Genomic DNA, 27500 nt, shown 5'->3' with positions numbered 1-27500 from the left:
GGCAGAGATGGCGCCTCTGTCAAAGCCATGATGGAGGAGTTCCAGCGTTCACACCGCCACTCGCTGTCAGAGGAGCAGCGCAGACTGGTACCAGCCCCCCCAACACCACCTGCACGCATGTGACCCCCCCTCCGACACAAACCCCAGCTCTTACTGTGTTCCTGCAGCTGTCGGACGTCCTGTCCACGGGGGCGGTGAGCGATGAGGGCATCCTGGAGACTATGAGGAGGTGCTGGGAGGAGAACCTGTACCTCCTGTGTCCTCACACCGCTGTGGCGGTGTGGCATCACTACCACTGTCCTCACAGCTGGGGGGTCAACAGGTCAGACCTTCCGTCCCACTTCCTCTGACCACAGACAAAAACTAACGGGGGAGTAACCTTGGCAGCCATATTGAAAAGCAAATGTTGAATGAGCTAAAAGAAACAAAGAGTGAACGAGAACAGAGATAAAATACATTTCATTACACTTTATACCCTTAAACAACTAATTTCAAATATTATTAAAAAAAACATCTCTGTTGCTTAATGCCACAGGTGAGTAATACACCTGTTCAGCACGTTTTCTAAAGGTGCTGAACAATTTGGTTTAACCGGCAGTCAATAGATGAAATACTGGTGGATTTTGAGCTTTAAAAAAAGCTTTAAAAAATCCAAACTGTTGCTAATAGAATTTAAAGAATGAAAATGTTTCCACAGTGGTTGTAATACAGCTGTTGATAATCTGTGTGCAAAAATCTGATGCAAAAATGATCCAAATGCTGTGCAACTGGACTGAGTGGCCCCTCCCCCATGGGGTTCCAAACAGGAAGTGGCTCCAAGAAGCCAAAATCCCATAGACTTCAATAGAGGAATAAACAGCTGTGACTCCATCCTTCTTTTGGTCAGAGTAACTATTCTGGATCTGATACCTTCTTTTTTCAATGGTGCAATTTATTCAAGTTATAAACCGACCAATCAGACGCCTCAATAAAAGCATGTGGTCTCACGTCGAACGTTTTATGGACAGATTATCCCGAGCCCGCTTTCAAGGGATAGGACTGTGGCCTTGCAAAAAGCTGTCTCCTAACTGGAGAAAGTGGTTGCCATAGAAACTTAGACTTGAACCAATCACTGCTTACCGGTGTTGTCTGGTTCTAACGTGGCGACGTCTGTATCGATACAAAAATGGCTACTGAATTGACTTCATTTGATTTGTGCCGGGAGAAAACCCTTTTGTTTGGGTGACGCCAAACTCACTCACTCCAGTTCTCTTATTCAAGCAATAAATGAAACTCACCTTCGTTTAACAGTCGCTGGGATAGGCTCCAGCAACCCTGTGACCCTGAAAGGGCATTAAGGAGGTTGAGAAGATGGATGGATGGATGGATGGGTGGGTGGTTTTAATGCAAGGCAGAGAATGAATTCTAATCTGATTAAACTGATCAAATAACATTCTTTGTAGTGTAATCAGCTCCAGAACGTTCATGAAACCTGTAATTATCCTAGAAATGTGCTCAAATGTTTATCCCTCTTGAACTGGGAACACCTGAGAGTTAGAGGAAAAGAACCAAACATCTGTGGTCTGCATGGTTCTTGTTGAAGTTCTGACCTCTCACAGAGAGGTCAGGAGATGTGCAGAGGCCCAGCCTCAGAGTCTTCAGGTTCCTCAGGTTTCTGCCCCGTATTCAGTTCCTGCGTCTTCCAGCTGAAACTCAGAGATGAAACTTTTCTGCTCTGAGCGTCACGTTCAAACACCTGAACCGGGATTTCCGGTTCATGTTTCATGAATGTGCAGCGCTCTCTTTCAGGTGTTACGTTGCAACGGCATCCCCAGCCAAGTTCCAGGCGGCGGTACAGAAGGCCGGCCTGCCCTTCAGCCCCCCCGCGGCGCTGCAGGCTTTGGACGGGCTGCCCACCCGCTGCCAGGAGCTGCGGCGCAGCGCCGACTGGAGCAAAGACTGGGAGGACAGACTCCGACGCCACATCCAGGATGTTTACGCTGCCAGGAAGAGCAGGTCGGCTCCGCCCCCCTGAACCCCCAGAATGCCGTGTTGTCAGAATAACAAACGTGGAACGGACTTAGACAGATTTAACGAGTAGAGAAAATCAAAGAAATGAACATTTGATTTGTGATTTGACCATGAAGCTGGATGTTAGATCGGAAAACGCTCAGTGATTGTCTGTCAGTGATGAAGGTGGTCGGTTCACTCTGGTTCTGATTGAAGCTGCTTTTACCTTCAGCAGACTTTACAGAAACACGATGAAATGGAGAAAAACTAGAGGAAGAACTGCAGAAATGATTAAACGCAAAGAAACGTGAGGGAGGGAAAATCCGCTCTGACGGGTTGTGGAGCTGAAATAAACCGATTTGTGCTCAAACAAAGTTTTGTCTGAACTTTTGTGCTTCTCCTTCTGATGATCCTCCGGTGAAAATGAGGGTTCCACCCAAACTCTGGAAACGTTTAAAACTACCAGTAGATGAAATCTAAAAGACTGAGATCACAGGAGACAACTGAACAAATCCCAGAGATGTTACTTTAAATCCACTCACTGAGCTCATTTACTGATTTCTGACAAGTTGAGCGAGGAGACAAACAACAGGACAAAGAAGACACTCTGACAAGATTTAGGATCAGGAAAATCTGGATTCTAGACTTACAATGCTTTTAATTAGAAGGGTTTTGGCATCACTCAATGACACTGCACAGATAAAACTAAAGCCTTTGTATATGACAGGGATTTAAATCCCAATGGAAATAAAACAGTCAATAAAAACATCTAAAGAGAGCAACAGGCTCACTTAAGATGTCTGTTAGAAAATATTTGATTATTGCTGATTGTCATAGTCCTGGTTTTTCCTGCTAACCCAGGAGAAAACTTTCAGTTCAGCTCACAGACTTGAAGTCCGTCTGATCCTGTTTCCGTTAGTTCCTTGTCTTCCTCCGGTCTCCAGACTTCTGCTCGCTGCCACTGATCAACCATCACAGACGATGCAGCAGAATTAAGTAGGAAAGCTGTTTTTGCCCTCCTGTGTTGTTCTGACTCACCTGTTTTGAGTCTCACTGCTTGCAGTGATCTATAAATTATAAATTGGCACACATAAGTGGGACTGTTAGCTCCCGAGGCGGCGAGGATCCGCATGAAAGGACGGCGAGGAAACGATGACAGAACAAAGACCACTCATATCAGATCTTTATTGTGCAATGACTGCTTGAAAGCAGATGAAGCTTTTTGCTTTTATCTGTAAAATTGGATCTGATTTTGTCATGAATATCAAATTTAATTTATTTGAGCTTTTAGCAAGCACAATCTTTTTTATTGTAAAAAAATATTAGTGATGGTGTTTCTTAATTGAAAATATCATTGTGGCTCATCACTTTTAGTAAATACTGTTACTATTCTGTCCTTTAATAAAGTTCTTAAATAAATAAAAAAGTATGATAGTTAATAAATAGCAATGTGAGAAAATTATGAATAATGTAACCACAAGGGAGCACAATCTCACAATCTCTGGAGCTGAGGAGGAGGTTCACAGATGCAGAGAAGGAGGACCTGAGGGGGACTGGAGCAAGAGAGAAGGACTCAGAGGACAGGACTAGATGAAGACAGAAGATTCCCTGTGGTTGTCGCTTGAAGGGAGCAGCTAAAAGGCAAAGAAAAGGAAGCAGCATGCAGATGCCTCCTCATGGAGACGCAGCAGCGTTACCAGGGCAACCGTCGAAGAAGCCTTGTTGGAGTGGATGTTCGGGTCGTAGTTCAGGTCGGACAGAATGACGTCATAGGTGCGCTCTGCTCTGTGTTTGGTCCTCTGATGCAGAGTTCCAGTGCCGTGGTAAATATGGGTCTCTCGCTTTGAAATCGGAAATCATCTTCTTGTATTTCTGTGAATGGTTGTTTTCTGTAATGGAAAAAGACAGAAAGAAGACAGGCTGCATCTCCAACTGGGATTCGGACCCGCACCGTCCGTTCACCTTCGACTCCACCGAATGTTCCGAGCGGACTTGAACGCAGCACGGGATTTGACATCTGAAGAAGCAAACATGGCGGCTGCTACGTAGACGCTACCGCCGCCTCCGATAGTCGTCAGCGGGGAGAAGTGACAGTTCTCCGGCGGAGACAGTCCGCAGGAGCCGCCGCTCTTTCCCGGGATGTTCAACGGAAGCCGAGGAGAGAACCGGAGTGACGCGCCGTGTCTGCGGGGCTTCCTCACCTGAGCCGGTATGTGTCCCAGGTAAGGCGGCCGGATGATCACGGGCGGCTGACGCGCCCTTGGTGTCCCGTGAAGCCAGGCAGCGGGGCCGTTTTATGACTCTCAGAGGGTCCATCCGTAGCGCGACCCACCGACCAGACCTACTACGGTAGGTCACCCCACACAGGTGCGCTGACTGACCCCACCCATCGACCTGACCCCTTCCAGCAGCGCCAAGTCACCCCCCTCCCCGCCCCCACCCGTGGCTGATCAGCTGATTCAGATCCAGCAGGGCATTGGAGGCTGAAGACCATCAGTTCTGAAGCTACACCTCCTCTTTTCTCGTGTTTCCTCCTTCATGGTTCCAATCTGGATCCTGACAGTCAGGAGGCCTGAACTCCTCCAGGAGCTGCACCTGTGCCAACACCTGTGGGTGTCCTCCAGGAGCTGCACCTGTGCCAACACCTGCAGGTCTCCTCCAGGAGCTGCACCTGTGCCAACACCTGCAGGTCTCCTCCAGGAGCTGCACCTGTGCCAACACCTGCAGGTGTCCTCCAGGAGCTGCACCTGTGCCAACACCTGCAGGTCTCCTCCAGGAGCTGCACCTGTGCCAACACCTGCAGGTCTCCTCCAGGAGCTGACCTTCAGGTTCAGCCCGGTCTGTAGTTCATCAGGTTAGACCAGAGTCCAGAGACCTGCAGGAAGAAAAGAAGCATCAAACTAGTTCAGACCAGACCGTCCCAAATGTGTTTTCATAAATGTCTATGAAGATGAACAGTAGATCACATGAGACTGATGTTTGGGCCCCAGAGATGGGGCCACAACCATTTATTGGGGGGGATTACAAATGAGTCTGGGGAGGGGGGGGGCATTTAAGGGGCTCAAGAAGTCATGTAAAAACATTTATATAGTGTAAAAACATTTATATAGTCATTTTAGCAATGCTGACAGACGCTTGTATCGACGATTTAGTTACATTTGTTAATATTGTTACTAATATTGACCCCCCCCCCCATATTTCAATAGTCGAAAAAAAAACGAAATGACCTTTTAGGATATTGATCAAACTCTGGGTAGATGAATGATAACATTGAGTTTAATGCAGACACACACAAAAAGATGAAAAAGTCACCATCATATGTTCCTTTATTAATAATAGTGGATAAATAACTAAAGAAAGAACAAAACTAATAACACTAATGGATTCGGATGTTTCTTTGCTTTTCCAGACACTCAAAGCGGCTACACTGTCTATTATCTATTATGGGGCTGTGCATCTATTATTCACTCATACCTGGTGATGGGAACCACCGCTGACTACTGACAGAGAGAGGCGTGGCCTCCCCCCCCCCCATCACCGGGACATCCATGCTCACCAGTGGAGCCACACTGGAGGCAGGGGGGGTGGGGGATTGAACCACCGACCCTTTGATCAATGGCTGACCCGCTCCTCCACCTGACCCAATGCCGCACCACGGACAGTGAACAGAGCTGAAAGCGCCACCGAAACCGACAAAATGAAACATTTTTGTGACCAATAAAAATGGTTTAAAGGCCAAACTGTAAATAAATCGGTGATCGATATTGCCATGACGATACGACGTGAAATACATGAACAAGTAGCAAAACAAAAGACAACAAATAGGTTATTTCCGGAAAGGTGAGAACCTGTAATGAGTAGGGATCTTCCTCTCTGGTAGAACCGACCAAAACACGGACAACATTTCAGAACAATGCAGGAAGCGTGATTTTGAAAACACAATGGCTTCTCCCTCTGTGCTTGTGCGTCAACATTTAGCTGCTTACCGCAGTTTAGGTCGTCTTTTGCGATACGCGTATTGAACAAACTGCCATTGCGATGTCAACAAATCCTCCTGATTCGCAGGCCTAGTTTTGATGAAATGTGAATGAGTAGAAACTTTAAGAACAAGTGAAGACTCTTCTCTCTGCTGAAGTTCTGATCTGTCAAAGAGCTCAAGGTTGTTGATGTCAGTGAACGTAAAACAGCTTAGTGTCTTTGAAAAACTCGTCAATATGAGAGAAACCATAGAAGAAGAAGAAGAAGCAGGAAGGAACTTTCCAAACAGGAAACGCCTAAAAACACGAAGGAGGTTAAAGGTCCTGAAGACTGTCCTCCATGACCGGATGGACGTTCAATGGCTGCAGGTTAGAATGCGCTCTGTGAGGCATTCAGGCGGCATTGGGGCGGGGGCCCGTCTGCTGAATGCCACGCATGTCTGAGCCCCCCCCCCCCGGAGGAATATTTGGAGCGCCTGATGGAAGAATGCAGCATGAGTCTGTTTCTTTGTCTCTGCAGGAAGACCCAGTCCCATCTCTGACCTGAGGATGTCTACCCCATCAGCAAATCCCTCCTCGCCGGTGCGCCCCCCCTCAGCCCTGGACTCCCTGTCTGTGACCTCCCTGCTGTCCGGGAACCTAGAGGACGGCGAGGATGGCGGCGGGGAGGACGGCGAGGGACTAGGAGACCTGGAAGTGAACCCCTACGACGGTCTGCCCTTCTCCTCGCGGTACTACGCCCTTTTGGAGGAGAGGCAGCGGCTTCCTGTGTGGCGGCTCCGGCAGAGTCTGCTGGAGAGCATGGAGGGCCACAGCATGGTGCTGCTGAGCGCCGCCGGCGGGGCGGGAAAGAGCACGCAGGTCTGACTCGCCACACTCAGTTCCGTTTATCAAAAAAGCTCTTGACACTCCGAATCCTTCCAATCCCCATCATTCCACGGGTCTCTTTTCTGAAACTGCAGGTGTTTCTTTACCTGCAGTCATTTGTGTGTAAATGCCCCTCCCAAACCCCGCCCTCTTTTGTCAGTAGCAGGTCCAAGTTAAAGAACCGCTGTTATCCTTTTTTTTAACCATTATAGACGCGTTCCCAGTGGTCTTTTAGATTTTAGGCAACATCAAAAACCTGTGTCGTTTTCTGGGATAGAGCAGCAGGAGTTTATCAGAAATGTTTGTGGGCGGGGCTATTGGTGCAGAGAAACCCCGCCCCCACTTCCGCTCCCCATTGCTTTGGGCTCGGAGCAGGTTAGCTTGTCGCCCGTCCAGCGTATTTTCTCCACAAATAAATACACTCTTTTTCAAACGATATTTTTTTATTCTGATCCTGATTTTATAACATTTTGAGTGAATAAATACTGAGAAAAAACATTTTAAGAATAATTTCTAAATGTCCTTCATCATCAGACAAATTCCACAAGAACATGTTAAAAACACCAAGAACAAGATTTTTATCTGAGTGAATCTTTAATGAGAAGTTAACATAAACACGCTTGGTCAGCCAATCAGGAAAGAGAGAATTAGGTCACGGTGGGAAAAAGGTTTTACTTTGGAGCCTCAGCTGAGAGATTTCAAAATAAAACAGATGAAAAATTAGCAGCAATGAACAACAGAAGCTCTGCTGGAAAGATGTGAGTCAGAATTGGAGCTAAAAACGGATGTGTGTGTGGTTGTGTGTGTTTGTGTGGGTGTGTGTGTGTGTGTCGTTTGCTTGAGTGGCTGCATAAACAAAGGCTGACACAGTTACCTCTGAAACAGGCTTGATATCCATCCTCTCTGTTTTGGATCACAATTCAACCCAACGGGATCTGAGTTTCTGTGTGTAGCGTTCTTTGGCCTTGGGGGGCGGAGCTTCAGTGTGCTTTCAGGCCAGCGATGCAGTTTCATGCGTTGATGCTCTGAACAATTGATCTCAGAAATATGATCTCCAACTTTATTCCAGGAAGACCCCTCAGCAGAAGCAGACTCGGTAAACGTCTGCTGTGACTGAAGGAGTCTGATTACAGATGGAACATCTGGAATGACAAAAATGACATTCACGTGTGTGGATGAGAGCAGACAGGTGTGTCCTGGAGCCTGTTTACCTGCAGCATTAGAACGCAGACTTCAAGGTTTAACATGAGGTCTCAGCTCAGAGGGTCTGACATCACGGCTCAGAGGGTCTGACATCACAGCTCAGAGGGTCTGACATCACAGCTCAGGATACACAGATACCCACCATAGAATGTATAATAGCACTGAACGGATTGCATGTGACATCACTCATGGGAAAATGTCTTTCTTCTGGTTCTAACCAAATGAAGTCAGTACAGTTGCAGTTTTTCTGCGACGCGTCCGTCGCCATGTTGGAACCAGATGTTCTCAGTAAGCCTTGCTTGGTCTGGTCCACTTCGACCGAAGTCTACATTTCTATGGCAACCACTCTCTCCAAGCAAGAGTGAACATGTTAGAAGGCCACACCCCCTCCACTGAAAGTGGGCTTGGGAGAATCTGTCAATCAAACGCATCAACCGTTTGATGCGAGGCCACCCACTGTTATTGAGGCATCTGATTGGTCAGTTTTTAATTTGAATAACCTTCACTTCTCTATAGAAGTCTATGGGATTTCTGCCTTTTAGGACCAGCAGGTACTGCTCCAGTCCTAATCTGATCCAGATTTGGTCCTGGTTCAGTCATGGTCTGATGCAGGTGCGGTTCTTATTTAATTCAGGTTTGGAGCAGATGACTCCGTCTACTGATATCCGTTGCAGGGATCTGTTCTTCTTTCTTTTGTCTCCCCTTTGTGAGTCCATGTAGACGGTAGAATCTTTTTCTGGTTTCTTTGTCTCACTAAGGCTGAATTCTTTCCCTACCCCTTTGGGGTAACCCTAACCTCTACGTTTATCCCTCCGAGCGGAGAGGTGTGGATATAAAGATCGTCTCCAAATTCCGACCACTTGATGACATCATCAGTAGTCGCAGGTCATCTACGTTAGCTCGTAGCTCTCAGCGCTCGTAAAATATTTAACATTGGTTTTATAAATTTAAAAAGTCATTACTTACATTTAAATGTAAACGTCTGTGCTTCAGCGTTTCTCCTCCGCATCACAAGCGCGCCACAGATCACCCTATTGGTGGAGGGATAGCCAGCCCCAAGTCGCTACGGCTTCCTTTAAAAGAAACCATTTTGGACACCACTACAGCTCAAAATGCCTCTACAATCGGAGCAGCAGGGGACGAATTCGGATTCGACCTAACTTTTATCTCTTTGTTCAAGTCCCAGTTCTGCTGAGCTGATCGAGAGTTGACGGTGATTTAAGCGGAACCATGATGGAATGTGCATTCATCAAATGATCAAATCCTGATTTTCTACATCACAGTTTGAAGAATTTGCTTTAAAAGGAAACTGATCTGCTGATTTTAAACATCAATGCCTTATCTCGTGCACAAAGATCGAATAAAATAACACAATCGTCTTTTTAAGAAGCCCAATGTTTTTACTGTGCATCAGTCAGCTGTCTGTTGCTATGGTAACCACTATCATTACAAATGAGCCACTGTAAATGTAGAAGTTACAAATATGCTGGACTTATGCCTAAACGCTGCTGACTGAGAGACTCTTCAGCTTCGTCATGTGATTCCCATAAACTGGGTCATGTGCTTGTTTGAAGTCGGGGCGGAGTCAGGGAGACATTAGCCGCACCTGTGTGGGGCCTTCAGGTGCAAAGGTGTGTGAGTCTGCACACACGGCTCCGTGTGACACAAAGAGCTTTAAATAAGAGGTTTGGATTGTGTGTTGGAACACTTTGACCTTTCATAGAGTTAAGGTCAGCCTGTGCAGCTGCGGGTTCCGAGTCCTGAAGGTTCTGCTGACCAGAACCATGGAGGTTATGGATCACATGCAGCTGCGACTAGAAGAACAACACCAGAATTCTGTCAGAGCTGGTTTTTAACGAACCTGGTGTCATTTGTGTTTGTTGTTTCTCACACTGAAGCGATTGGAAACCTGTTTGCTGGGTGGTCACTTACCAGCATGTGATGGTTTCACCTACATTCAGTTTCATACCAGCCAGAAGATTCACCTCGTTCTCAGGTAAATGAGAACAAACCCGCATAATCAACCTTCCACCCCCGATCCCCACCATGGAGCTCCAAAGGGTCCATAACTCAATAAGCAAACCAAATCAAAGCAATTCATGAAAATAGTGACCCTAATATTATACATTACATTTCATGTTGTCGCAAGGGGGAGTGTATAATTAAAAATCAGCATTAACATTTTTTTTTTTAAATGCTGAACTTTGTTTTTACCCTGAAGTTTTACTTTTTTTCTACATAGTTTTTCACTCACTTAAAAGTGGGTGGAGACTAGCTGACCACTCATGGCTGTTTGTGTGGTCTGTGAGTATAGCATGATGGTAAAAGTCACTAGTTCTGGTGAATTTTGTGTAACTGCGTCCAGCTGGGGGAACAAATAGACACTCCTCCACGGACGCCGTCTGGAATCATTTCAGTGACATTTTCTCAAAGGTTCTGGAGGTTTTTGGTACTGAAACTCCAGGGTCCAGTGTTTCCGGTTAGTGTTTAGGCCACACCCACTTTTCACTGACTGACAGATAGGCTTTCTGCTGAAAAAAGTTTTCATGAAATAAAAATAACAAACTGTTGGGCTAAAAAAAAGATGAAAGAAAAAATTACCGTACAATTTAAAAATGAACAAAACGACACAAACATTTCTGAATTATTTTATTATTATATTATTTGAAATAAACATTTATTTCACAACAGTAAAGGCCGTGTTGCAACAGACACTACGTACATTTTGCGCATTTTCCACAAATGTGATTCCGGTCTTCCGTGATGCATGCGTGATGTATGTAAATCATCAGTGTTTCTTGTGGTCGTCATTTGTCGTTGGCGCAGAAGTACGTCGATGGTTTCGGCTGACAGGTCTTTACGTGAATTCGGTTTGGAGCTGTTCTAAATTTTAGTTTATACGTATTTTAGTGGTTTATACGGAGTTATTACATAAGTAATTGCGTTTAATTGCGAGATGCATAAGCAAATTTGTGTCTTTCCACGACCGTTCCACGTATGTCTAACGAACTTTTCACACTTGAACCTCCGATGTCTAACTTTTATATCCCGTATATGATGCACGTATCATGTTCAAATTCTTTAATCGACGCAGGAATCGCTAATAAATTGCATACAAACAGTGCTAATCACGCACGGTTCAGGTTCTATGTTGCGGGCTCTTTGCGTGGTTTATTTGTACGTCTTCCGTTGTTTTAACATGGTTCATTCGTGAAACATCTGTGAAAATCCCGTAAAGACCACAGTGTTTCTCACTTTTTCCACGCATATTCACGTATGACCTTTTTCCATCCGTGCAATATGCGCTAAATGTACATAGTGGCTGTGTTACTCGGCCGTCAGAAGAGTTTCAAATGTTAGTGGAGTTGTTTAATATTGATTTGACTTTTACTCTGTTGGATTTGGATATTTTTGAAGTTGCATCTTTATTTTGTTTGGTCTGCTGTGTCCAGACGTCTCTAGTTTGTTCAGAATTCTTGAGGTGAAGAAATACTTTCTTCCTCCTAAAGTTTCACAAAGTTTTCGACTTGAATGAAACAAACTCCCTGAAGCTTGTAGAAGCAAAGATGTACATCTCGGCCTTTGTGTAGACGGTGGAACAGTTTTATCTTGGAATGTGTTCTGGGATCTCCTCCTGGTCAGACTGGTTCTACTGGACCACGTAAACGTCCATTTTTCTTTATGTCACATTGAACTCCACATTGTCCTCAGGTGGTTTGAGGATGTTGTGAAGCTGCTATTGTGTAGTTGTGATTGTTTTTCTGTTGTGTGGACAATGCAGTGGAGCATCAGTAAAAATCAGTTTGAGGTTATGTGAAGACAAAAATGGGTTTTATAGTTGGCGATCACCAAATAGGAATTCATTGGATCCATTGATCAAATTTCTTTTGGATCTTTTTTTAAATCTGTGCAGCAACAAAAGCCATTTTTTATAGTTGTATCAAGAGTTCTGCTTTTGTTCAGTTTAGATCAGTAGAATGAGGAAACATTTCGTATACAATTTAAAAAAACAGAAACATGATGGGACTTTGTACACACACCCCCCCTAGTGGTTAAACAGGGAAGTATTTTAGCTCCACCTGTTCATCATTTCAAAGGAGGCGAGCTCTGGTGAAGGTTAACATGTGTTGTTGAGACGGGAGTGTCTGCTCTCACTGACCCGTCTGATCATCCAACTGTTCTGCAGCAGTTCCTCCCCTATCTTCTTGCATCGTCGTCATGGCAACCGTTACCGGGATGCTTCATGCCTTAATGTTTGACTGAACCCCAGAGTACAGGTGAGAGTTCAGGAAGGAAACTGGGGGATCACAGACGTGAAAGTTATGTTAAAGTCGCACTCGGGTCATCTTTTGATCTATTTTCAAAGCGTTCCCATCAGCTGTTCAGCCGTACACTTCTGATCCGGATTCCAGTTCTGGTCCGGATTCCAGCTCAGACCAGGAAAACAAAGACGTTCTTGGATCTATTTGTCTGACTGGATGGTCAGAATGGAGCAGAGCAGGGAGGCTGTGGCTCCTCCCAGAGTATTTTCTGTCCCAAATAAGCTCTTTTTCAAATGTCTTTCTGTCTGCTCTTTAACGATTTGAATAAATATTTAGAAATGCAATTTTAGGCTTTCTTTTCTTTTTTGTCCGTCATCATGACACAAATGCCACAAGAACATGTTAAAAATACCAAAAAGACCATTTTTCACTTTATGGAATCTCTTTAGACCTGACATGCACATGTGTGGACATCACATTATATTTGGATCATATGACCACTGTAGTTGACCAACAGGACAAACAAGAGCATGGGTCTGAAGAGGTCAAAGGTTACATTTGCTCCTCTGTTTCCTCTCTGTGGCCTGCGGCTCAGCCGTGCTCTGCTCCTCGTTTCCCAGGTGCCTCAGTGGTGCGTGGAGTTCGCTTTGTCCTTCGAGTTCTCCCACGGTCTGGTCTGCAGCTCGCAGCCCCGCTCAGCCGCCGCCGTCAGCCTGGCTCTGCGTGTGGCCGATGAGATGGACCTCAGCCTGGGCCTGGAGGTGGGATACAGGGTGTCCCATGATGACGGCTGCACCCCCGATACCCTGCTCAGGTCAGAGTGGAAATCAAGATCAGCGGGGTTCTGTGTTTGAAGCGTCTTCCTGAGTCGTCGTGCCGGTGTGCAACTCTGCCCCCCCCCTCAGGTTTGTGAGCGACGCTCTGCTGCTGGAGGAGATGATGTCAGACCCGCTGCTTCATCAGTACGGCGTGGTGGTTCTGGACGAGCTCCAGGAGCGCACTGTGCCCACAGACGTGCTGCTGGGCCTGCTCTGCGACGTCTGCCGCCAGCGCCCACACAACTTCCACGTGGTTCTGCTGAGCCACCCCGCCCTGGCCCCGCGCCTGGCGGCCTTCCTCGGGCCCTCCGTCCCTCACCTGACCCTGGACAGTGAGCCCCCTCCCACAGAGGATGAAGCGCAGGGGAGGGAGGAGACCGTGGAGGTTCTGTATCGGGAGCTGTCTGCGGGGAAGGAGCCCGTGGCTGCTGCCTGTCACATGGTGCTGGACCTCCACCGCAGAGAAGAAGACGGAGACGTGTTGGTGTTTGTGTCCGGCGCACAGGTACACCTCCATCGCTTTTACACAGCACTTCCTCTGGGGGGGGGGGTTGCTTTAGCTTCAGTCTTTGCTGTGTGTCCCAAACGAGGAGTTGGATGGTGAGCGCTTTAGGATCCAAACGTCCATATGAAATCCCACATCAGCGACTGCAGCGTGATGCTGATGCTTCACCTGCAGGAGGAGATCCACGGAAGGAGGAGATGTGTTCGAAATGTCAAAAAAACAAAATCAATTCACAGTTTCAAGGCTTTTGACTGTTCCACCGTCTACACATGTTGCAGCATGTTGCTGTTCATGTAAACAGTTTTGGGGTGTTTACACTTTGATGTCAGAGTTCACATGGACACGCTATCACTGCCTGCTCTCAAGTTAGCTTTTTGACATCGCCATGGGCGTGCCGGTCGGACACGAGGCTCCGCCCTCTGTGGGCTCAGCTGCATCCTCCTGTCAGCCGTTTCTCCTTTGATCCAGCTGCTCCTCTTTTTAAGGGCATCTTTGTCAAGTGGTTTTGAAGAAATCCGATTTCTCTAAAGAAAACCGGTTGTCTCTGATCCTGGTTTCTGATCCTGGTTTCTGATCCTGGTCTCTGATCCTGGTTTCTGTTCCTGGTTTCTGATCCTGGTCTCTGATCCTGGTCTCTGATCCTGGTTTCTGATCCTGGTTTCTGATCCTGGTTTCTGACGCTGGTCTCTGATCCTGGTCTCTGATCCTGGTTTCTGATCCCGGTTTCTGATCCTGGTTTCTGATCCTGGTCACTGATCCTGGTTTCTGATCCTGGTCTTTAACACTGGTCTCTGATCCTGGTTTTCGATTCTGATCTCCGATCCTGGTTTCTGATCCTGGTTTAGGAGACTTGGTTTGGGAGACCTGGTTTCTGATGCTGGTCTCTGATCCTGGTTTCTGATCCGAGTTTTTGATCCTGGTCTCTGATCCTGGTTTCTGATCCTGGTTTCTGACGCTGGTCTCTGATCCTGGTCTCTGATCCTGGATTCTGATCCTGGTTTCTGATCCTGGTTTCTGATCCTGGTCACTGATCCTGGTTTCTGATCATGGTTTCTGATCCTGGTCTCTGATCCTGGTTTCTGATCCTGGTTTCTGATCCTGGTTTCTGTTCCTGGTTTCTGATCCTGGTCTCTGATCCTGGATTCTGATCCTGGTTTTTGATCCTGGTCTCTGATCCTGGTGTCTGATCCTGGTTTCTGATCCTGGTCAGTGATCCTGGTTTCTGTTCCTGGTTTCTGACGCTGGTTTCTGATCCTGATTTCTGATCCTGGTCTCTGATCCTGGTTTCTGATCCTGGTTTAGGAGACTTGGTTTGGGAGACCTGGTTTCTGACGCTGGTCTCTGATCCTGGTTTTCTGATCCTGGTTTTTGATCCTGGTTTTTGATCCTGGTCACTGATCCTGGTTTCTGTTCCTGGTTTCTGATCCTGGTTTTTGATCCTGTTCTCTGATCCTGGTTTCTGTTCCTGGTTTCTGATCCTGGTCTCTGATCCTGGATTCTGATCCTGGTTTAGGAGACTTGGTTTGGGAGACCTGGTTTCTGACGCTGGTCTCTGATCCTGGTTTTCTGATCCTGGTTTTTGATCCTGGTTTTTGATCCTGGTCACTGATCCTGGTTTCTGTTCCTGGTTTCTGATCCTGGTTTTTGATCCTGTTCTCTGATCCTGGTTTCTGTTCCTGGTTTCTGATCCTGGTCTCTGATCCTGGATTCTGATCCTGGTTTTTGATCCTGGTCTCTGATCCTGGTGTCTGATCCTGGTTTCTGATCCTGGTCAGTGATCCTGGTTTCTGTTCCTGGTTTCTGACGCTGGTTTCTGATCCTGGTCTCTGATCCTGGTCTCTGATCCTGGTGTCTGATCCTGGTTTCTGATCCTGGTTTCTGACGCTGGTTTCTGATCCTGATTTCTGATCCTGGTCTCTGATCCTGGTTTCCGATCCTGATCTCCGATCCTGGTTTCTGATCCTGGTTTAGGAGACTTGGTATGGGAGACCTGGTTTCTGACGCTGGTCTCTGATCCTGGTTTTCTGATCCTGGTTTCTGATCCTGGTCAGTGATCCTGGTTTCTGTTCCTGGTTTCTGACGCTGGTTTCTGATCCTGATTTCTGATCCTGGTCTCTGATCCTGGTTTCTGATCCTGATCTCCGATCCTGGTTTCTGATCCTGGTTTAGGAGACTTGGTTTGGGAGACCTGGTTTCTGATCCTGGTTTTCTGATCCTGGTTTCTGATCCTGGTCACTGATCCTGGTTTCTGTTCCTGGTTTCTGATCCTGGTTTTTGATCCTGTTCTCTGATCCTTGTTTCTGATACCAGGATTTTGACGCTGACTGAGTCACGGTTACCTCGGCGCCTTCTCAACTTTGTTGTGTTTGTTGAACAGGAAATTGAGGAGTGTGTTTCTCTGCTGGAGAAGGAGAGCGTGGCTCTGAGCCCGCAGCTCGGACCGCTCCGGATCCTCCCCCTGCACTCTGGACTAGGCGGGCTGATCCAGCGGGTCTACGAACCGGACCCCAATGCATCTGCGCCAAAGGCGAGCGACGGTTCTGTGGGCGAGGAGGCCGGACACCCGGGAATCAGGAGGAGGGTGATCCTCACGGACACCCTGGCGGAGGCCTCCTTCTCACTGCAGGACATCCGTTATGTGGTGGACACGGGCCTGCAGCTCAAAACCGTGAGTGTGCACGAGGAGCCCAGGAGGCTCGTCTTCTTAGAGAAGCTGCAGCGTTTGCACTGAAGGGTGCATCCTGCAAGAAATTGAAGTTATGAAAAAATGACTCAAAGAAGAGAAATCAAAGCAAAACAAAGAAAACACAAACATGGGTCATTTATGAGTCCTGGACCAAGAACCACCAGGTTTCTGTGCAGCTCAGCACATGTTGATCTGGAACCATCTTCTGCAGGCAGAGACCAGTTTTTCATTCCTGAAACATTTCAATATTACTTGCAGAGTTCAGTTTTCCGTCCACACTGATGCCGTTTTTTGTCTCACCTTTTCCAAATGAAGAAGTCCCTCAGACACCGTCCAGAGCTCCACATCACACATCCATCCAAACAGATCCAGGAACAGATCATGGGGAATCTGTCAGTCTGGAACAGGATCTAATCCTGCGTCCGCACGTCAAACTCGCTGCTGGACGGTTCTTAAACTCGACACTCGAAGAAAGGAACGACCACTTAAAGCTTTTTAGTTTTGTTGGATGACCATGTTGTGATGTGGAGGGAGGCTGCGATCTGACATTTAAATTGGTCTGAAGATTATCATCATGTCAAAGTTTAAAAAACATATATAAATCAAAAAAAATGTGAAGGACACAAACTCTGGAAGCAGCTAAACAAACCCAGAGAAAAAACGCTCAAGCAGCCGAGTGAGTGAATGCAAACAGAGAAGCTGCAGAACCGCCGGCTGCAGCAAGCCAGAGGACGATGAGATCCACCCTCCAGACAGAAAGTTCCCTAGAAGAACTGAAATGAAGCCAAATTCTGCATTATGAAGCTCCGCCCCCTCCTGCTGTGTTCCTCTGCAGGTCTACAACCCTCAGATCCGTGCAAACTCCCAGGTCCTGACGACCATCAGCAAACACCAGGCCGATATGAGAGCTCAGAGGGTCAGCAGCCGGCTCCCAGGTACGCCGGCTCTGCCGCCATGGCGATGGCGTTTTCCCTGACCCCCCCTCCCCCGTCAGATGGTGCACCTGAACCCATGAAAGCACGCAGATGTCCTCTGACCACACTGAATCGATGAATCCTCTCGCCTTGTCCTCCTCAGGCCTGTGTGTCCGCCTGTACCCACGCGCCCTGTACGAGGGGGGCATGCAGGAGGCTCACCGCCCCCGGGTTCTGGAGGAGGACCTGAGTCACCTGGTTCTGCTGCTCAAGAGGCTCGACATCGCCGACATGGGGCAGTGCAAGTTTCTGGACCGCCCAGGTACCGTCTCTACCATCAGGAGGTTCTGTGTCACTTCAAAGCTGGGCTCGGTTCTGCCAAAAACAACTAAAAGGCAGCAGAGGAGCATTCAGCATTTCAACAAACAAACAAACAGAGAAACAAACAGAGAAACACAGCAAACTTCTGCAGAATCTGAGCAGAGAAGACTTTCAAATCCAGATCTGACAGCAGCTGCAGGACAGACAGGCTTTGGTCTGTTATTAGGAAAACACACACAGAAACAACACACATGCACACAAACACACATGCACACAAACACACGTGCACAAAGGAAGCAACATGTCACTCAAAAAAAAGACAAATCCAGTGATGCTCTTCTGAAAGTCTAACCTACAACGCCACGGACAGGTCAGAACCACAATCTGATGAGAGATCACTCCACAACCTTTAGATGCTTAATATGTGGCTGCTCCTTCGTTGCCATGGTGATGCTTGGGATCATTGTAATGGTGTAAGATCCAGCCATCTTTCATCCGCGACGTTCTCACTGATCAAAGGAGGTTTTCTGTCTGATCTCTCGCCATGCAGCGAGCATACGGATCTGGCCTGCATTTTTCTCTAAGGGATTAGAATCTGCACAGATTAACGACCAGCAGCAGCTTCTTCCCACATTGTCTTCCATCGTTCTGAAATACCAGAAGGCTGCGCAGACGGGGTGCGGCCTTGTTTCTGATGTCTGCCTCCCTGCCCCCCCCTCCCGCAGCCCCTGAGGCTCTGATGCAGGCCTTGGAGGACCTGGATTATCTTGCAGCTCTGGATGACGATGGGAACCTGTCAGAGGTGGGCATCATTATGTCCGAGCTGCCGCTGGAGCCCCCGCTGGCCAAAGCCCTGATCGCCGCCTGCGAGTACGACTGTGTGGACGAGCTGCTGACGATCGGCGCCATGTTGACGGGTCAGTGCGGCCTTCCCCGCCCCCTCCCCTCCTGCCCTAGAGCCGCCTCTAAACTCTCCTGTCTCTCCGCAGCCCCGTCCTGCTTTGTGGCGCCCGAACCTGGCGGGGAGGAGGCCGCCGTCGCGCTTTGGCGCCCCCTCCTGCACGCAGAGGGAGATCACATGACCCTCGTCAATATTTACAACGCCTTCATGGAGCGTACGTGCAATAAAGCTTCCAACAAAAGCCAGAACTCCCACGAGGAGACACGGGTCTGGTGGGCCGTGGCGTGCAGTCAGATGAGGCGAGTGGGGCTCGGCCTCACCAGTCATTGTGATAAAATAGAGAAACGTACATTAAGATCATATTATTTTCCACTGATCTGTGTTAAAGATACATTTGAAGTTGATTCGACACGTTTTCACAGTTTCTGAGGTTAAAATCGCTGAACTTGTCGCGTGATCTCATACGGAGCGGAAACTCCAGGTGAGGCTCTGGAGCGCTTCACCTCATGACTCAGCTTAACCCTTGTGCTATCCTAGGCACTTTACCATTGGGAGTTGGGTCATCTAGACCCTCTAGACAGTGCTCTGAACCTTTTTTCTTCAATGATTTGTGATCTTCACTGGTGTCCATGGATTACATGAAATCTTTCCACCTTTATCCACCTTTGTCATGGTAGGGAGAACACGTCACTGGAAGGGGGGGTCATCTAAGATAGCACAAGGGTTAAGAGAGACGTGTGGTCAGAGCGCTGACTTTAAGGGCGGAGAAAAGACTGCTGATGAGGCGAGCCTCGCCAGCAGGGGGCAGACGTGAGCTGACAGTAAATACGCTGGTGCAGTAGAAACAGAACAGACTAATGACGTCTTTCTCCATTGAGAGACTAACCGAGTCATATCAAAGACTCTAAAGTGGGACCCGATGCCTCCCTGCTTGACACTCACGCATTAAGGGGTTGGATTGGGGGGTTGATACCACTAAATGGTTCCTGAGCGCGGCTGTGTCTGCAGCTCACCGCTCCCCCAGGGAGGTGTGTGACCGATAGTGGGACTTTAACTTATTAAACTAAAGGAAAATAAGGAAGACTTTTCCAACAGATCATAGAGCCTTTTGTGGAGAAGGATCGGTGCATCGAGTCAGAAAGTAAGACAAGACATGTTTATCTATCTTTGTTTTTTAAAAATAACATGGCAGTGAGAGGACACAATGTAAGTATTTGAAAACTAAATTTAAGGCTTAAAATAATTATTTTTATGATCATTTTCACAGACAATATTCAATAACACGGATTAAAGCTCCAGAATTTGAAGTTTGCAGAAATACCAGAAATAGTTACTGATGGTCAAATGTGTGCGGAACACATCTGTAGACTTTTAATTTGTTTACAGTACATAAGAATAATGTATACACAAGAATAGTATTCTATCCATGTCTATAAAGAAATATTCTCTGTAGGACGGAGATGTTCTTGTGTGTATTTTATAAAGTATTCCTGCTGTTGGATGAATGCTGAAATATTCAGTTCTTTCATTGTAAATCTGACTCCAGAGGAGTCGGTGCCTCACCAGCCATCAACCTCACTGCACGCCACTGCTGTTGGCTCACGTGTCTCCCCGGGGTTTGGAGCGGCCCGAGTTCTGTGCAGAGCGTCCCCGTTGTCATGGCAACTTGTCTCCCCGTTTCAGATAACCAGGACGAAGCCTGGTGCTCGGCCAACGCCCTGAGTCACGGCGCCCTGCGGCTCGCCGTCGCCATCCGGGCCGAGCTGTTGGAGGTCATGCAGCGAATAGAGCTCCCCGTGTCGCCCCCCGCCTTCGGATGCCAGGACAACTGCACCAACATCAAGCGCGCGCTGATCTCAGGCTTCTTCCTGAAAGTCAGCATCGGGGTCTGGGGTGGGGGGGCAGAATCCCCGTCCGTCTGCGTGTTAAAGACGCCGCTGTGTCTTCTGCCCCCAGGTGGCTCACGACGTGGACGGCTCCGGCAACTACCTCCTCCTCACTCACCGCCACGTGGCCCACCTCCACCCGTTCTCCTCCTACCTGTCTCTCCAGCCGTGCCCGGCCCCCCCCAGCTGGGTCCTGTACCATGAGTTCACCGTCTCGAGCGATAACTGCATCCGCATCGCCTCGGAGGTCCACCCGCAGATGTGAGACCACGACCCTAAATGACCCTACCATACATGTATTGATTTATTTGATAGGAGCCTTTCACAATAAAAGCATTGCTACCAATGCACTAGAGTTAGCCACAGAGTTAGCTCAAAGTTACATAAAAAACGGTAAAAACGGTAAAAACATTAAAATAAGATAAATGAGCCGCAAAGAATGCATCATGACAACAAAATGTAAACACAAATGAGCAATTATGGCAACATTAACTTTGTAGAAATGTAAACATCATTAAAGAATCGACCATGCAGACATTATAGCAGCATGATTACATTTGGAGTGTTTAAATAGGTTTTTTATACCAAGGACTGGGTGAATACTGGATTCTGATTGGCTGCTGGGTGTGGATTTAAATAAAGGAAGAAGAAGTAGTTCCGGTCGCATAACTTAAATGTTTTGTATCACTGCTTCTTTAAAACAAACTTTAGCTTCATCATCTGGACAAAAACAAGCGGTAAGAGGTGAACGTTCTCTCTGAACTGACGCTTTATTTGACACATCATGATCATCTGCATATATTGTGAAAAAAGCGACCTAAGCCAAATAGAATAGAAGACCAAGAATAAAGCACTAAAATCTGACGATGGTATAAGCGGGAAAATGGCCTCCACAGTGTGCGTTCATAATAAAAATAAGAAGGGTGGGGGGGGGTTGAAAAGAACATTTAACAACATTTAATTCTGAAAAGTTTCACCAACAAGACTTAGAGGATCGCAGAGATCCCTGCAGCAGAAAGTTTCCAGATTTCCTGATCAGGAAATGTCCCCCCCAGGACAGAAACAGCTTCTCACAGATGGATTTGGAGCTACTTCTTTGGTTTCCTGACTAGCTCCACCACCTTCTCATCGGGGTCTTTTCCTGTCTTCTGTGCAGGCTGGTGGAGCTGGCCCCCCAGTACTTCCTGGGCAACCTGCCCCCCAGCGATGGCAGGGAGCTGCTGATGGAGCTGAGGCAGAAGGTGGAGCCTCCTTCAGGCGATCTGGCGCTCGGGGGGGAGCAGAACCCGAGCCTCGGGGAAGCGGACGGTGCCGAAGACGCCCGCAGTAAAACCAACACCGAGCTCTGCGTCGTCCAATGAGACGTAGGAGGAGGCGGGGCTTCTCAGGACTCACACTCGTCACTTTATTGTTTGATCCCGAGGACGCTGTGACAGAAATGCTGGAAGATTTTAAACTTTTCTATTTAATGTTTACATTCGTCTGTTCTTTCTATGGCGTTTTTGCTTTGTTCAAATTGTCAGAGATGAAGGTTTCAACAAACTGCGGATGACCTTTAACCTGTGAGCTTCCATGTTTCTCCTGCCGAGGCCCAGGACTACGTGCACGAGTGTGCACGCACCACCAGCAGACCTTGTTCTGGACTCGTGTTTTATCCTTATTGCAATCAGAAATATGTCAAACTTTACTGAGACAGAATCTAACTCAATACAAATTGAATTTTTATTGTAAAAAGCAAAAAAAAATTTCGCTGAATAATATTTGAAAATGGATTATATTTGTTGCTCAGAAGCGCCGAGCTGCTTTTGTCCCGTTCTAACGTCAGCCTGCAGGTCTGCATTCGCCGGACTGAAGAAAAACTGACGCACTTGGTTTTCCTTAAACAGGAAGTGTCTTCATAGAAAAGACAGCAAAAATAATCTAGATTTTCAGAATAAAATGCCTCAGTTCTGCTGAATGATTGGTTCAGAGACGAGGAAGAGCATTGGTTCTGTCAAAAGCGGGCCTGATGTGTCCCACTTTGAAATCTCTGTCATACACCCCCCGCCCCCCCAATGACTTTAAATAAATCTTTTTCATGTTTCACATCTTTTTTTTTAATTTTCTTTTTTTGGAACACAAGCTAGCTAGTTAGTTAGTTAGTTAGTTAGTTAGTTAGTTAGTTAGTTAGTTAGCCAGCCATTGTATAAAGCAAACTAGAGGGGCCAAGCTGAAAAGTGCACGCAGGAAAGGGAATGGGACACCTAAGGACCCGGATCAGAGCTGCAGAGCTGGTCTCGACAGAAAGACCAGAACCAGGAGATCCTCACAGGTCCGCACCTTGCTGTCAATCCCAAAACACCTCCACCTGCAGGAGGAGACGAAGAGGAGGCACCTGGAGACACACACGAAACTTTTAGTTCGTTTGGTTCCTTTTATAGTATGAACCCCCGCGGTCCTCTGGCACCGGCCACTTCGCTGTCCCTAAGGCGAGGACTAAAACACACGGTGACGCCTGTGGAAAAGCCTGCCAGATAACCTCAGGGCCCCAGAGACTGTAGAGGTTTTCTAGGAAAGGCTCAAGACCCACCTTTTTTATCTGGCTTTTACATGACTTTTGTCATTCTTTATCTATTTATTGATTTATTTTCCCTATTTCATTCATTTTTTAGTAAAAAATAATAATACAAGGACGTAAAAAATATGTAAATTTCCCTTTTTACTATTTTTATCATATACTTTATATTTAAGGTTATGTCTTAATAGTTTTTAATGCCATTATTATTATTATCTCATTTTGTTTTATTGTTTTTTTTATATAATTTTTCTTCTTTATATTGATGTTTTTTTACTCCAGTGTTTCCTCTCGGGATCCATTGTTCTGGGGAACTACCAGCTCGGCCTGTAGGGGGTGCTGTTGCTGTAGTTCTCATTCTCAGTTATCCAGGTTAGTGTGTTAATTGGTTAAGGTTAGTTCGTTAGGGTTAGTCAGTTAGTTGGTTTAGGGTAGTTGATTGGTCAGTTTGTGTATGTTGGTAAATTACTTCAGATCTTTTAGTTAGGTTTTTTGGTTAGTTGGTGAGTTGCTTAATTAGGCTAGTTAGTCGGTTAGTGAGTTTGTTAATGAGTGAGTCCGTCAGTTTTTTGGTCACTTAGTTATTTAGTTTAGTGATGCTAGTTTGTCAGTCGGTGTGCTACATTTGGTTGGTATGTTGTTCATTGCCTGTATGTGCAATGTTGAGGCTACTACAGAAAGCCAGTAGCTCCCTGCTTCATTAGTAAGTTAAGGTTCTTCAGTTAGTTAGTTTAACCCTTGTGCTATCCTAGGCACTTTAACGTTGGGAGTTGGGTCATCTAGACCCACTAGACAGTGCACTGAACCTTTTTTCTTCAATGATTTGTGATCTTCACTGGTGTCCATGGATTACATGAAATCTTTCCACCTTTATCCACCTTTGTCATGGTAGGGAGAACACGTCAATGCAAGGGTGGGGTCATCTAAGATAGCACAAGGGTTAGGTGAGTTAATCAGTTAGTTGGTTTGGGTTGGTTGAGTAATAACTCAGTTATTTCAATATTGTTAGTTAGTTGACTACAGTGAGTTAGTTAAGGTTAGTCTAGTCCGTAAATTATACATTTGGTTTAGATAAAACATTTGGTTAGGGTTAGTTTGTTGGTTTACTCTAGTACAATAAATATCTAAAGTTATATTCTTGTATACAGGTCTACTTAGATTTATTCCATCCATCCAGTTTTTTAACTGACTGTATCCCTTCAAGGGTCACGGGGCTGCCACAGCCCAACCTAGCTTATGTAGATTTATTGATAACTGAAATACTTTTAACACTTTAGTTTGAATGTGTCTGATGTGATTTTAAGTGACGGCTGCCGTGGCAACATAATTACTAAAATCGTTACTTTGGTTTTGTCTTGGATCAAAAACCGTTTGTTGTAATCTATCCATGTTTTTATTTTATTTTGTTCTGTGTTCACCGATTTACTCTTTTCCTTTATATTGTCTGTAGAGTAAAATATGTTTGTATCATCTGCCAATAATATGAGTTTTAAAAGTGAAATATTACATGTTTACGGGTTAAGGTTCTGCAGCTTTGCAGATCTCTTGAGCTTCAAAGCTACGTTCATGCTGATCTTTGTTCAGTTCTTTTGACAACACTGAGACAGGGAATCGAACTCCAGACCTCAAGAGGGACACCAATCTTTTGTTTCAGATTTTCCTGACATTGACAGCGACTGCAGAACCAGCCTCAGTCTGGGAGTTTGAAAAGCGTTTCTGTAAATGATTTGATCATTTCTTTTCTAACCTTAGAGGCACGTTAACATTGGGAGTGGGGTCATCTGGACCCCACTCCCAATGTTAACGTGCCTCTAAGGCATTTTAAAGTTAGGAGTTGGGTCATCTAGACCCACTAGACAGTGCTCTGAACCTTTTTTCTTCAATGATTTGTGATCTTCACTGGTGTCCATGGATTACATGAAATCTTTCCACCTTTGTCATGGTAGGGAGAACACGTCAATGTAAGGATCGGGTCATTTTGACCCCACAAGATAGCATGAGGGGTAAGGTAACATTTGAATAATTCTGATTAAAGTTAGTTTCTTGTTCTCAGCTTTTTCTTGACAATAGAAATGTTAAACTCAAGAGATTCAGAACGTTTTCTTCTGAACAAACATTTTCAACATGAGTGTTGTTTCAAAGCACATTTATTATTCATTTAAAACCTTTTTTTTTACCCCAAAAGACAAAAGAATTACCAACTATTTTCCTTAGGTAACATTTTCATCAAATGTGTAACTATTGTTTGGCAGTCTGCAGTTTTTTTTTCAGTGTTTCTACGATTTCCTGCCAAGACTTTTCAAAAAGCAAATCAGCTTTATTCCTTTGTTTAAGGTTATTTCTGCAGCACTTTGTTCGCTTTCAACTGATCAGGAACGAACAGACAGTTGCACTTTTTTTTTCACGCCGCTGTGGTTCACAGACAGGATGAGGATGAGGAGGAAGAGCTCCTCCCTCCTGTTCTTCACTGCTCACGGAGGAAGGCCTTGGCACCACCGTCTGTGCTGCAGCTGCTGATGTTCTGCTTCTTGGGGGGATAAACCTCCGTGTTCTGCTGGAGCATCTTCAGCTCCTGCTCCGTTTGTGTGCGCATTTTCTGAAACAGGACAAAGATCAAGCTTAGAAAGTTCTCTGTCAGGTCACCCATACCCGAGAGCATGAGACGGCGTGGAGGCGGGGCTGAAGCACCTCCAGGTCGCGGGTGACGGAGTGGTTGGGACCGTGGGTCACCATCAGGATGCTGTAGGCTTTGCAGATCAGGCTGTGACCCTCCTCGATCTGCCCCGCGTGCCAGAGGGTGACGCCCGCGCGCATGATGGCCATGCCAAGCAGGGCGTTGTTGGGGTGATACAGCTTCCTGTGGGAAAAAAGCCATTTGTGCAAAGTAACACAAGTTCATACAGATGTTATTCCAATCAGGAGATGAGTGTTGTTTCTGCTCACGTTAATATGCCTAAAAGCCAGAGGATTGAAACTAAGTTTAATTTTTGAGCATTTATTGCTATCAAGCCGACATTACTTACGTTTTTCTATATTTTCCTTTTTCTCGTGTTACATGTTAACTTTGGACATTCTTCTATGCACAGTTTACTCCCCCCTCCTTCATCTCAGCCCTGACCCTTCCTCAATCCGTCCTCATCTCTCACTGCATCGCTGTCCACCATCAGTACAGAGCTGATTATCAGCTGCAGAGTGTGCACAGGCCTGAGTGTCCCTCCTTAAAGCTCATTCCACAGAAAACAGCCAACAAACGACTTCAGATCATCTTCAGATCTGCAGAGCGTTTCATTTGTTGCAGCAGAGACTCCCTCCGCTTTACCCCTACTCTCTGTTCTGCATTGCAAACTGCAGATTATAATACAGATACAATTCTCATTCAAATACTGCTGTTTGCACAATCAGTCTTATCCAAAACAAGATTCTACTGTCGAGCCTAATTTGGGGGAATCTTAGCACACCAGGCCTATTTTGTCCCACTGCATTGTTTGATCAACCGAGTGAACTGTGCTGACCTCAGGTCTTCCTACTCCTGAAGAACACGTCGAGTCATCTGAACACAGGGTTTTCCTTTTCTCTCTGTCTGATTCTGAACATCCTGTTTGCTCGTCTCTGTTGATGCAATTCATCTACAGCTTAATAGGTTCAAGGATCCTCCACAGGTATTGACAGGAACGAGTCCGTTGCTGCTCGCTGTAGCCTGAACTCGGCTACATAGTGTTCACTCAAATACACGCGTGATGGGGAGAGCACGAAATGATCCGAATCGTCAAACGGCTGCAGCTCAGGGGAATATTTGAACCTTTTTTTGCACAGTGGGTGGTAGTTGAAGACCACTTCACTGGTATCTGGAAGTTGGGGCCTTTCGTGTCAACCCTGTGTGCCTCCCAGGCTCCAATTTCATGAGGGGTTCCTCAGGGCTCAGCTTTTGGCCCTCACCTTTTGTTGTAATCACTGCTAGTGGCTCCCATACAATTTTAGATTTCATTTCATCGTCAGACGTATGTGTCTTTAAAACCAGAAGACGAGGTGTCCATCCCTTAAACTCCCTGAATCTAATTAATGAATAAACAGAAGTCATTGTTTTCAGCGGCCATGACTAGCGTAAACCTGGAATCCTTCAGGCAAAATTCAGCTTTTCAACTCTGAGTTTAAAATAGATTCCAATCTCGCGCTTAATTCACAAATAAACTCTTTAGTCAAGTCAACCATTGTCCTTTTGAGGCAGACTACAGAAGTAATATCGGTAATCTCAAAATTCTGACATTTACCTAAGTGACAGCAGTTCGATTAATATAATGCGGGTAATAAATTCATTTACCTCCCTGAACTATAATACGCCCACCTCTGTGCTGGGACAGTCTGGTCCTCAGGGTTCTTTAATCTAAACGTAAGCTTTCTTTGTGGCAGCTCCAAAGCACTGGAATGATCTTTACTTCACATCAGACAGGAACTCAGACTCTCTGTTCTGAATCAAATCTTAAATGATATTTTCCATCTTTTTCACATCTGGTTTTACTTCCCTTTTAAAACTTTTACAGCAGAATCATCTTGGATTTTAAGAGTTCTCTTTCCTGTTGTTTGCTGTGTGCTTTTATTTTGTAAATCTGTACTGCTTTA

At 46.2% G+C, this 27500-nt stretch overlaps 3 protein-coding genes and 1 long non-coding RNA gene across 7 annotated transcripts in view; 2 read left to right on the top strand and 2 right to left on the bottom strand.

Annotated features, from left to right (window-relative positions):
* The window catches only part of thnsl2 (threonine synthase like 2), an 11206-nt gene extending 8843 nt beyond the window's left edge, over positions 1-2363 (top strand). For all 3 annotated transcript variants that reach the window (XM_023960593.1, XM_023960595.1, XM_023960594.1), the window contains exons 7-9: positions 1-87; positions 168-322; positions 1789-2363. The exon at positions 1-87 is cut by the window's left edge and continues 39 nt beyond it. In XM_023960593.1, coding sequence (XP_023816361.1) covers positions 1-87; positions 168-322; positions 1789-2014 — 468 coding nt within the window. In that variant the 3' untranslated portion in view covers positions 2015-2363. The remainder of the gene's footprint in view (positions 88-167; positions 323-1788) is intronic.
* Positions 2364-2522: 159 nt separating this feature from the next.
* Positions 2523-6470, bottom strand: LOC111948301. The gene is made up of 2 exons (XR_002874257.1): positions 4191-6470; positions 2523-3878 (listed from the first exon to the last, which is right to left on the bottom strand). It is a non-coding gene; the product is annotated as an uncharacterized LOC111948301 (long non-coding RNA).
* LOC101170859 (ATP-dependent RNA helicase DQX1) lies at positions 3727-22416 on the top strand. 2 transcript variants are annotated; one of them, XM_023960592.1, is made up of 13 exons: positions 3727-3812; positions 3894-4198; positions 6487-6827; positions 12919-13112; positions 13204-13621; positions 15999-16289; positions 17143-17242; positions 17385-17543; positions 18268-18459; positions 18532-18657; positions 20127-20317; positions 20400-20590; positions 21486-22416. In XM_023960592.1, exons 3-13 carry the CDS (start codon positions 6516-6518, stop codon positions 21688-21690), a joined length of 2379 nt encoding a protein of 792 aa, XP_023816360.1. In that variant the 5' UTR covers positions 3727-3812; positions 3894-4198; positions 6487-6515; the 3' UTR covers positions 21691-22416. The 2 variants fall into 2 exon arrangements, with proteins under 2 accessions (XP_023816360.1, XP_023816359.1); XM_023960591.1 differs by having other exon boundaries at positions 3894-4211.
* Positions 22417-25012: 2596 nt separating this feature from the next.
* LOC101173073 (histone-lysine N-methyltransferase Smyd1) overlaps positions 25013-27500 on the bottom strand; it is a 9660-nt gene continuing 7172 nt past the window's right edge. Inside the window, exons 9-10 of the mRNA XM_004073609.4 lie at positions 25572-25740; positions 25013-25479 (exon numbers count right to left, since the gene is read on the bottom strand). Of these exons, the coding sequence (XP_004073657.1) occupies positions 25348-25479; positions 25572-25740 (301 nt within the window). The 3' untranslated portion in view covers positions 25013-25347. The remainder of the gene's footprint in view (positions 25480-25571; positions 25741-27500) is intronic.

The sequence above is a fragment of the Oryzias latipes genome, chromosome 12 (assembly GCF_002234675.1).
Source record: "Oryzias latipes chromosome 12, ASM223467v1".
NCBI lineage: Eukaryota > Metazoa > Chordata > Actinopteri > Beloniformes > Adrianichthyidae > Oryzias > Oryzias latipes.
The sequence above is the reverse complement of the archived record's forward strand: the minus strand, read 5'-3'. Positions and strand labels throughout refer to the sequence as shown.